Here is an 11,653-nt window from a genome sequence, read left to right as displayed (position 1 = left end):
CTTTCTGGTAGTTTACTCAAGCAGCTTTTCAACATCCAACTGTAAATAATGCTGCTAAAAACTGCTAACAATATTAGCCAGGAACTTTTCACATTTCTTTGTTCCAGTCTGGTATCCCATCTATCTTCCCATCACTTTTGAAAAAAGGATACAAAGACAGGCCTGTTTAATAAACAGATTACTGTACTGTAGTATCTGTCTCTTCATACGCACTGGACATTTCTTGCTTAAATAATTCTGCTAATTTTAAGATCGGGATTTAAAACTGAAGGCTCCATCATATAAATTTAACAATTATAAATTTAATCATACTGAGATTTACTGTTATCAGCAGGATAAATCAATCATAAATAACTTTAAGAGTCAGTAAAATTAGGTGCAGTACAATAACTTTCTCTGGATTGAGCTACACTCCCTAATAATATTTGCATTTGCACTTGTCCGGATTGTCTTTATATTTCTGTCTGTAATGACTTAGATTTAAGGTGTTAATCTTTGGGTGAATATGGTCCCATTTCATACAAGGCTAAGAATAGCTGGTGGCTGATTGGACAGTAGGACATTTACTTTGCGTTAGTAAATATAGCTCATGGAATAGGGTTTGTGAAGATTATAAATGTAAGATGGGGGCTATCCCAAAGGTGCTTTTTCAAGAGGCAACTGAACTTTGTTTTTCTTCAAAGACATTTCGTTTGTCATCCATGAAGCTTCTTCAGTTCTGAGAAGTGAGATGTCTTCAAAGAAGGTGTACAAGCACCTTTGGGACAACCATGACCTGGATGATTGAGAATCTCGATAGACAGATAGGGCCAGGGGTGCAATTCAACTGGTGTAACAACCAGCTCAGTGAGCACGCGCAACCAGAGGGTTTGCTACTGATCTCCGGCAATCTCTGTGTGTTAAACAGCTGACACGCAACAATCCGCTGTGCCGCACAAATCAGCTGAGCTTGAAAACCAGGATATAAAGCACAGACTAGAGCCGGGGCAAGCAGTTGGGCCCAAACAGCTGATTGTTTGAGCTACCGGTTCGCCCGAACCAGGCCGAACAGGTAGAATCCCACCCCTGGATAGAGCTAATTAAAAATACCACAAGGCACTAGAAAATTAGTATGAAATTATTGAGTTGTTTCTATAATAGTTTCACATTCTCAAAACTAGGATTGCAGCAGGTTAGAGTACCATGGCTTTGCTTATTTCCTGTTGAGCAGTTGCAATTCTTAAAGTAAACTTTTCAAGGTGAAAGAAGCAGGACAGTATTGACTTCATTTCTTAATAGCTGGATATCAATCTTTTTAGTCCCTAACCTTTTCTTAGTGCCATTGCAAATGATAGGGAACATTCATTCATTCAATTTTTATTTATTCTGCCTTTATTTCTTCATAAGTAACTCAAGATGGCAAATATGCCTAATATTCTTTCCTCCTTTTTCCCACAACAACAATCTTGTGAAGTGGAAACTTGCTGAGAGCAGGTATTGCCTCAAAGTCACCCAGCTGACTTTAATGCCGAAGGCAGGACTAGAACTCACAGTCTCCTGATTTATAGCCTACTAACTTAACCACTACACCAAACTCTCATGATTGTGTTTCCAGGTGTTTCTGGAACTTGTAATTCCAATACATCTGGAGGTTATGTGGTTGAGGAAAAGAAATCCACGCTGACTTTTTTTTTTTAAAGAAAATCATTGGTTCAAGGTGGATTTAAAAATGAGATATCCAAACTGTTAGAGAAACAAAGTTCTTATTCTATGTCTTCCCAAAACTCTGGCAAATTCTTGAGGGGAGGGGGGACAGAGGAGAAGGAAATCTTCCACCTCTCCCATGGTCTCCCCTTCCATAACTAAGTTGAAATTACTGATGTTTTGGGGAAAAAATAGTTCATTCCTAAAATCATCTGCATTGGGTGTTTGTAGCATTATTTTTTTTTAAAGAAGTTGTTGCAGAGAGAACAAATGATAGGCTTGATGGCCTAAAAGTCAGCTAGGATTAATAATTAAAGCCAATCTATAGATAGAACCATGGCAGGTCAATCTATAGATAGAACCATATTATTAGCATCATTTTTTTTGGCCTGAGGAAAGTTTCTGTTCATTAGAATTTTTCTCCCCATTAAGACATCAAACAATTGGTTTTTCAAAATATTTTTGACAGTTTTCCCTATAAAAGCTCCTGTATAAACCAAGCATTCATGCATTAGAAGGATGTATTTCTTAGGAGTCGGTAATTAATTGAAGATGACATCGCAGTTATACATACTGATAACATTTTCAGTCAGTAAGAGGTATAGTACTATATTTGACAGATGATCTAATGGCTGCAATGCTATTTAATTTATTTTTAAATTATCTGGAATGCATCATTGTTTTAGAGGACACCAAATTATTCAGAATGGTGGTTTATATCAAATTGACCTGAAATTGACTTCTCTTTGCAAGATAAACTGACAGCTAAATTGAAATGAAATCATGTTAAGCATAGGTTGAATCACACTGAGCCTTTGGAGATTCTTAACTTTTCATACACACGTATCATAAATAGTGGTAAGTCTCTTGGCACATTAAAGATGATAATGCAATGGGTTGCAACCCAGTGAATCCATCTATATCCTATTAAAACTCATATGTTTAGGCAAATGATGCATTTTTGGCAATTCTTTAACCAAGACACTCCAAATGGGCTTACTTACAGAGAGCACCCAGAATCTGCGACCCATGACTCCTGAGGAATGAAATTTGGAGAAATTTTGGCTGTTACAGTGGTACTGGTTGCAACTGTGATAGTGTGAACTTCATTTTCAACATTCTGTGACAAGTTTCCCAGCCAAGCTCACAATCTCTTCCTCCCTCCCCCACCCAGTAACAGCCATTATCTGCCTGCTACAGTAGGTAGGGAAGGGATTAAAGATTTCTTGTGTTCTCTGCCAGATTTCCTCAAGGAGACTCAATGGGGAAGCTGGCAGAAATCAGAAGTTGCTACTGCTCCCACTGCTTTTTTGTCCACCCTTGGTCATCTGTCTCTCTTTTAGGTAAGGAAATCTCGCTGAAAAAATTCCCATGGGGCACATGTTGTCTTATATTTTCAAAATAAATGGCAAATAAAACACCTAGTATAACACTTTTGTTTTAGAGCTATTAATGTGATTGAACTTTTAAGTAAGGATGCCACAGAGTTGGCAAAGATGCAGAAATACTATCAGTCTTACCAATGGCAGGAAAATATTAAGTGGCAGGAACAAGTTATATTTACAACAAGTAAACGTGGGGTGGTTACCACCTAAAGGTAAGCATTTTGCACAACATGAGTTATGAAAGTCACATCTGCAATGCACAGCTGTAACCTTAGCTTGAAAGCAGATTTATTTATGAGGAGCAGATTTAACAAGGAGTTGACTCTTAAACTGTATGAACCCTGGGGCCCAGCTGTGCTCTCCACACTTCTGTTCGTCTCTGAATCATGCTAGGCTATGCTTATTGCCAGAAAAATAGTAACATCTGCTCGGTTTGCATCTGTAGTGATTTAGGCAGCAGGTCTTTCTGGGAGCAGATCTGCCTTTCACAGATAAGTAGTTTAGAGCAATACATTTTAACCTGCCTGAATCTTATTAGTGAGAAATGGGCTCTAATTATGGCTAGGAATATTTAAATACCCTTAAATGCATTTCAGGTCTGAGTAGCCATATCTACACTCTTGTGGAGAGGATAAAGGGAGCTGGACCTAAGGCTACAAATATGCAATGCTGTTTTCTAATCCTGTGAACAATCTTTGAAGTATGACAGCTTCAACATACTTGAAGCAGCCATCATGAGGTTTTGATCTCTCCCTTCCCCCCACCTCTTGTTCCCTAATCCTGAGGCCTAATTCCTTTCTTACATGGTGAAACAGTGTGCCCTAGTTTTATTTAACAGGGTAGTCTTGCTGTTTCTGATGGGAGAGAGAGAAAAAACAGCTGAGAACTTTAGTCTGCTTAATTATTTTCTTCCTTTGTCTATGGAAACGTTTAATTTTGGACACTGGGGCATGAAAACGAGCCCTCTCAGAAGGAAGAGCACGTGAAGCTGTAATTGTCATGGCAACATGGATCCCAGCACAGGAAAAAAATGACAAACTTTGAAAAACTGCAGAAATGTATTTCTGCAATATTGTTACTTGTCTTCTTTCATGCTCCTGAATTTATTTACCTGAGATTAATTCACAGCAGCATAACTTTTTCTTCATGCTGTGGAAGTGAAGACATTTTGTTACCCTCATCCTCCAAAATTCTGCTTTTGTAACAAGTGTCATCTCAGGCCCCAGTGATTCCCCCTAAGAGAAAGCTATAAGGTTATAGCTATAGCAAGAAGAGTACTGTTGGTAGAGGAGAGGATTGTACAATAATTATTAATTCATCCATTGCTTTCAACCACAAGGGTTTTTCAGACCTTGCTGAGCTGCCTTTGCAATTATGAAAATGATGCCCTGGATATAAAAAGACCTGGAAGCCGTTACCAGCAGTTTTTCAGTTTGTTGTTTTTTTTAAATCAAGCTGTTTAAGCAGAAGGCAGTCCCAGACTCTGTGATAGGCTAGAAAACACACCCGTTTTTTCCACTTCCAAAATGTTTATTTCCTTTCCCTTGGGAGCCCCTTTCCCGTGCCATCTGGAGCACAGAGTAAAGAATTCCTGCAGAAGGTCTGCAAGAGGCTCATCACAAGCTTCACTACTCAAGCAGCCTGGTTCTTCCCAGCAGAGGTGTATTACGCACATAATGATGAGCATAGATCAGCTTGCGACAGCCTGTAACAGCTTCCAATATTCCCCTTTTTTCATTCTTTTCAAACTCCTGCTGCAAAGAAAGAGTGGGGAGTGGGGTGGGTGATATGACTCCTTCCTGTTGTCTCTTAGATGAAAATGGATCAATTGTTCATCGAAGTACAACTGGCAGCTTCAAATTGCATGGATAAAGAGCTTCCAGTATCTGGCTGGTTGCATCAAAGCCCCCAGGAAGAATAACAAGAGCCTTATGGCTACCTACTCTCCCCATAGGAACAGCGGTTGCCATGGCAGCAGAACTTCTGTGGTACCTTGGTTCAACCTGTGCTTTCACCCATTTTGCTTGACTGCATCATGCCAGCTCCTTGGAATACTTTGCTCTTTGTTTGCGTAGCTTCACGAAGGCCTGTGCTTCCTTGTCTTTTTTGCGGGTCCCCAGGAGCTTCAGGATGTCATTGCCTAAGAGGGAAGAGATGATCTGCAGTTCACTGAGATATAGCAGTACTGCTCCAGCATGCTGTACTTTTCTCAGAAAATTAGTACAAAATCATTAATACAAAGTCATTTTCAAAAAAAGTTCCATTGTTCATTACCCAGCTACCAAAGGAGAAGCTGTTTAGATGCTTCTGAGCAAGGATTTTACTGCATAATTTTTAATGTACTGTATACCATGATTTTTTTTAAAAAAAAGATACTGAGGCCTGAGAACGCAGAGAAGAGCAACGATGATATGGGGTTTGGAGGCTAAACTGTACAATGAACATCTAAGGGAACTAGGTGTGTGTCTTACTTAATGAAGAGAAGATTTAGGGATGACAATAGTTTGAAGGGTTGTCACAGCGGAAAAGGGGGTCTATTTTCCAATGTGCCTGAGGCAAGACAAGAAGCAACGTGTGGAAGCTTGTCAGAGAAAGATTCAACTTGAAACTTAAGAAATTTCCTGGCAGGAACAGCTTGGTTTACGGAATTGTGGGTATACCATTGCTGGAGGTTTTCAAGAAAAAAATGGACAACCATTTGTCTGGAACGGTATAAGGTTTCCTGCCTTGGGTTGGAGTAGACGACCTCAAAGGTCTCTTCCAGCCCTTTGATTCTATGTGCAAAAACGACTTGGCTTCTGTGCAATCCCAAGAGGACAACATTGCTCAATTTGGCCTTCGTTATTATGCACAACTCACTACAAATTTGTATTTATATGTGTTCTGTACATTTCCATCTGCCTATTTTTTTCCCCTTCTTCCTATAGAAAAGTCTTTTATGGTAATATAACTTTTGTTCAATTTTTTTTTGAGTGGGGATGGTAGGTTCCTTGTGGAAGCACAGAACAGAATAGACTAACAGAGTTGAAAGGAACCTTGGAGTTCTCCAACCCCCCTACTCAGGCAGGAAGAAACCCTAAACCACTTCAGACAGATGGTTGTCCAAGCTCTTCTTAAAAACTTCCAGTGTTGGAGCATTCACAACTTCTGAAGGCAAGTTGTTCCACTGGTTAATTGTTCTAACTGTCAGGAAATTTCTCCTTAGTTCTAAGTTGCTTCTCTCCTTGATTAGTTATATATGCTACGCGGATATCAGTTGTGAAAACATTACAAAAATTGAGAGGTATAATTTGGGGAAAATACTTCTGTAGAAATAAAAACTAGAAATATGTATTGGTGGAAAAATGTATTAATATAATGGACATTAGTGAACAATACATATAGCAAGCAAGGCAGGATTTTTTTTTTTAAGTTGTTTCGATTTCTTCCTCTAGCCTTAAACACTTATTTTTGATCCCCTTTAGTCTTGAATTAATCTTTGTTTCAGCTTGGGAGAATCTTAACACAAATTTTTAAAGGAGTGGATAAAGTGAGATTCAATTGCTAATCTAATGTCTTGAGTGCAAGGGACTTAAAATGCATAGAGACATGCATAGAGACGGGAAATTTCTACTTTTTTCTATGAACTTAAGAAATTCAAAAGCAACCACTGATACAGATTGGGATTTATAACAGTCACTTGGTAAAGAATGAAAGAGCTAAGAAAGAAAGAAAAAACTACATCAATCTGCAGTTTGGAATTCTTTTTTGCAAAATGTCCCAGGTTTATCTTTCTCTAAAGGCCAGTGCAAGCCTTAATCCTCACTTCACTTTGTCATGTGTTTCATCCTTACATTACTCTGTTCAGCGCTTCTTCAGTGCTCAGCCAACAGGAGGAAACATGCTCATCACATAGAAAGAGCAGCAAAACTGAACCCCTAAGCAACTGAGGAGAAGTAGAAGATGGGCACAAGACTTACACAGCATGGCCAGAGGAGTCAGGTGAGATGAACTCTCGATCCCTGTCAATGGGAAATCACTTTATCTGCTACTCAAGAAGGCAAAACTGTTTTTGCAATTGCCGAGGCAAAAGGTAATCAGCTTATCTTTCCAAGCCCATGGTACTAAGAATTTAAAACTTGGTATCTAGTGAGACCTTTGGAAAATATCCACTCTCAGTTTAATAATGCAAAGCTTAAATCAAGTTTTAACCCACTAATGAAAAGAGAATTGCATGTCATTTCTCCTGTGGGTGGAACAAGAACAAGGTCCAAGTAGAGTAAATAGTCTATTTTCAGTAAAACAGATTAAAAGAAAGCCAATATAATTTTCTTAACTCTGCCTTCTTTAATGACATTATAGGCCAAACTTTTCTAAGGTTTCATCTCATTATTGCATCAGATTATTCATAGCGTACAAAATGTGTGTGGCTCTTTAATATATAAACTTTTGCCCAAACTGCCTCCAAGTGGGGGTTTTCACGTGCAAAGGGGAGCGCACTGGGCCCTTCGCCCAGAGTCTCTCTCCTCCTCCCCCACCCCCCCCCTCGCCCGCTCGGGTTGGACCATATATATTTTAAGATAGTTGGTGATTGAAGCTTTCCTGCATATTTTAGTATTTATTTAGTGGTAATTAAAACAATCCCAGAATTGTATTAAAATATTACAGCCAGATAATGTGTACATTTCCAGTTGCTATCCCTCTACATTTTTATAGTGTTTAAAATGTAGCTTCCTATATAAAATTCTAGAAGGGTGTTTACTTTACCCAAATATTTTCTTATTGAAGTTTCAAAACAAAAGATATTTCATGCAAAACTATATTACTGCCTGACAAAAGTAGAAGCGCCACTAGCTAGATTAGTATGACTAATGAATTAATTCCTCAATTTAGCATGCTATAACTATAAACACTTCTATTTTAATTCACGGCCTCCTCTCCCTTCTGTAGCAAAACATAAATAACGTAATGAATATTCTGACCTATTAACAGCCTGGTTTGTGCAACAGAATAAATAAAAGTGTTCTTTGATCCTGTTTGAGATGGATTCCTAACCAGAATGTTTTCATTCCAGAGGATAGCATGAAGGATGAGAGAGGCAGTTACCAGCAGTTCCAGGATGAGTTAAAGATAAACGAATCTGTGGTACTATGGATGGGTTGATTGGCTCTTCAGGCTCATTCAGTCCCAAGACCCTGCAGAGTGGGAGAAAAGCTTCTCCTTCCAGGTCATTTGCTCCCAGGGTGTCGTAGTCAAACACTGTAAGCAGCAGACATGCTCCGTCTTGCTGACATTTTTCTGGAGGAACCAAACTGTAGTGAAAACCAATATGGCAGTGGTGAAGTCAAGATACCTCTTCTAATAGAAATAGGACAAAGTATATTACCACCACCTCCACCCCCAATAGGGAACAGAGCTCAACCTCATAGGCAGTTATCTCAGAGCACAGCAGTGATATCTGCAACATGTCAACGAAAGGAAGATGAGGAATGTATTAAACTCATGCTCTAAGTATGATAACTGTATAATCTTGGACAATGATTATAGGACAGGAAAGAGGAGTGGCTCTTCATACATACAATTCAAAGGCTTCATCAAACAGAGGATGGAGATTGTTCTTTATGCACTCAGTTGTCCGTGTTGCAATCTCAGGGAATTCATGATGTGGCTCCAGAGTGAGTTGGATGAAGGGGTCACTTAGGCCTATATTGGGGGGAGGGGAAGGTGTAGAAAAAGTAACAGAACAATAATGCAAAACCTACTTATCTATCATGAACATTTGTTTCTCAAAAAAAGCCTCCAAAGTAAGGCACATTCAACCTCTTGTAATACACAAGGTTAGGACAGAGGTAAAGTGCTTATCTTGTTCATTTTTATTGGAATGTTTATAAACTGATGTCAAGAATCACTTTCTTCTCCAATCCTTTCCAATATGATATGGAGTAGATGAAGCCACTGTTTTCTGAGTCATTCTATTGGTCACTTGACTAGTGCCTGTCTGTTGATATGCAACAGTCCTCTGACATCTAAATCAAGGGTCAGAGAAAGCTCTTTCTCATTCCTGTTAACTAACAGTGACAGTCCTAAGTGTTACATATATTCCAGCCCTTCACAACCTGATGCTCCCCAAACGTTGAGGAAACTGCAGTTTCCTATCTTCTACTGGGCCAGGGAAAATTATGCTCACTGAAGTGCCAAGATAACTGGATGATGGGAAGTTGGGGGAAGTGTATGCATGGACTGTACTGCTAAACGCTAATAATTCTTAAATTCAACTTTGTATTTTCAAACAATTTTTTCTTCATTCAGTGTTCTTTTTTTATTATTCCAAAGTCCTGGAACACAAAGTGTGATTCGTGGCAGATTTTTTAAAAGACAAGCAAAGCCAGAAGTGGACTATTTGCAGAGCGCTCAGTCAACATCCTCCTCTTCTGGAGAGCAGAATGAAATGTAGGCAATCTATTCTTTTCCCTTCTCCTTTTAAGAATGCAACATGACATTTTGGCATCTTTCTCTAACTGTGTGCTTGGAACACACACACACACACACAGATATTTTATTTAACAGTGTTTGTTACAAAGCTATAGAGCAGAGGATCTTTGCTCAGATTGCCTTTTAGAAGATACAAAATTCTTCATGTGCTCTAAACACAAACAAAATTAGGAATCAGAATAGAAAGGCTTTGCTCGACCTTCCGGGAGGGCAAAAATGGCCTCCCCGGGCTCTGGAGGCTCTCTGGAAGCCAAAAACAGAACCGTTTCCAGCCTTCCCGAACTTCGGGGAGGCCCATTTTTTGCTCTCCCTGAGCCTCCATGCGTGCCCTGCCCTTACCTGCATCCAAAACGGGCTGCATGGGGACTCCTGGCAGGTGGGGGCAGGGCCAGCCAAGAGTGGGATTTGGGGTTCTCCAAACTGCAGAATCTTAGCTAGAGGATCTTCTGAACTCCTGCAAACCCCCAGCAGCCCACCCCTGAACAAAACATAACAGTACAGAAGGCTGCAATAGTTCATTCATAAAATACATGATCTAGACCAGGGGTAGGGAAACTTGGCTCTTTTATCACTTACGGACTTCAACTCCCAGAATTCCTGAGTGAGCCATAAAAGGTTCCCCATCCCTGGCCTACTGGTTTTTCAGTGGGGGAAATCATTTTTTTTACTTGAATGGGACTGTTTAATATACAAGGACATATAAAGGACATATAAAGAATATGTCCTATATTTGTATATTTAACAGTCCCATTCAAGTCAAAAATTGATTTCCCCCACAACTGAAAAACCAGTAGGCCAGGGATGAGGAACCTTTTATGGCTCACTCAGGAATTCTGGGAGTTGAAGTCCATAAGTGATAAAAGAGCCAAGTTTCCCTACCCCTGGTCTAGACTGAATGGGGGTATTCTCTACAGAACAGATTAAACTTGATCTTAGAACATTAAAAACTTTATTTGCTGTTTTTGAATGCTTGACTCCATGGGCAGATTCTGCAGCAAAATCAGTTCCATTTGAATCGACGCTGTCCATAAAGGCCAATTGGTGACCACTCAAAACTAAACTGCAGTATGTTAGTTAAATGTATCTCTAAACTGAACAGTGCAAGCAAGGATCAATTCCATGCCCCATGCTAATGAAGCTAACAATCTATCACACATTATTCAGGAATTCAGCCCAAAAGTTGTCTTACCATTGGAGTCCATGGGAAGGAGATTAACAGCATTGAGTACTTCAATATACAGTTTCTGTTCTGAGTGACGGTAAAAAGCTTTGATAGTCACAGCACCATATTTTTCAGGAGTGGCCGCTTCCTAAGAGAAGAACAACCAGAAAAACTGTCAGGGAAAATGGTGATGTGCTGTCAAAGATGATAAAAGCCAAAGTATTAAGGAAGCCAGAAGATAAACAATTCATCCCAAATCAGAAAGTCTGATACCATTGCATTGTACAGTTTTATAACTCATATTGCCTGTTCCTAAATCATGTTCAAAATAATTAAACTGCACCATTTCTCATATTCACATGATTGATCATTGGGTGTAAAATGAGGACCCAAATTGTTAGGGGCAATATACTGACTCTGTAAACAGCTTAGAGAGTACTGTAAGTCTATTACTGTTACTATTATCATATTATTAAACAGGAGCTAGGATGGGCCTCACCTGCTGCTGGATTCGAGCACTGAAATACTTTTCGATAAGTTTTCTGCTGGTAGAGGAGCAAAGATCCAACTCTTTCTCCAGAGCCTATGAGAGAAATGAGTTTCAGCAGAAATACTAGGCTATGAATAAAATAAGTAATACATGACTAAGAGAGAGAAATAAAAACGGACGCTTTCCCAGGTAGGAAATGTTGCTACACCAGACAGTTTTGACACTGTAATCTTGTTTGTCCAATGTCAGGCCATACACAAAGTTTCTGCTGAATCTGATTTGCCATTGCCTCCTTCCTAGGGCTGAGAAAGAATGACTGGCCCAAGGTCATCCAGCTGGCTTTATCCCTTCAAGGCGAGATTAGAATTTACAGTCTCCCTGTCTCTAGCCCGATGTCTTAACTACTACACCAGACAGATGTTCTATTAGTTAAAGTAGTGTTTATTAAATTATTTTCATATA

At 39.4% G+C, this 11,653-nt stretch overlaps 1 protein-coding gene and 1 long non-coding RNA gene across 7 annotated transcripts in view; one reads left to right on the top strand and one right to left on the bottom strand.

Annotated features, from left to right (window-relative positions):
* Window positions 1-11,653, bottom strand: part of UNC13D (unc-13 homolog D) — a 54,099-nt gene continuing 42,446 nt past the window's right edge. For 3 of the 6 annotated variants that reach the window (XM_026667475.2, XM_026667473.2, XM_087955801.1), the window contains 5 exons: window positions 11,201-11,284; window positions 10,729-10,849; window positions 8,627-8,750; window positions 8,154-8,359; window positions 3,337-5,208 (listed from right to left, as the gene is read on the bottom strand). In XM_026667475.2, coding sequence (XP_026523260.2) covers window positions 5,102-5,208; window positions 8,154-8,359; window positions 8,627-8,750; window positions 10,729-10,849; window positions 11,201-11,284 — 642 coding nt within the window. In that variant the 3' untranslated portion in view covers window positions 3,337-5,101. Of the gene's footprint in view, window positions 135-3,336; window positions 5,209-8,153; window positions 8,360-8,626; window positions 8,751-10,728; window positions 10,850-11,200; window positions 11,285-11,653 lie in introns of those variants that run through there. The other 3 variants (XM_087955798.1, XM_026667474.2, XM_087955797.1) reach the window with 3 other exon arrangements.
* Window positions 9,386-11,055, top strand: LOC148132177 (uncharacterized). Its single transcript, XR_015747662.1, has 2 exons — window positions 9,386-9,497; window positions 10,837-11,055. It is a non-coding gene; the product is annotated as an uncharacterized LOC148132177 (long non-coding RNA).

This window comes from Notechis scutatus, chromosome 2 (assembly GCF_049901735.1).
Source record: "Notechis scutatus isolate UNSWTSFEM ecotype Mainland chromosome 2, rNotScu1.2, whole genome shotgun sequence".
In the NCBI taxonomy this organism is placed as follows: domain Eukaryota; kingdom Metazoa; phylum Chordata; class Lepidosauria; order Squamata; family Elapidae; genus Notechis; species Notechis scutatus.
The sequence above is the reverse complement of the archived record's forward strand: the minus strand, read 5'-3'. Positions and strand labels throughout refer to the sequence as shown.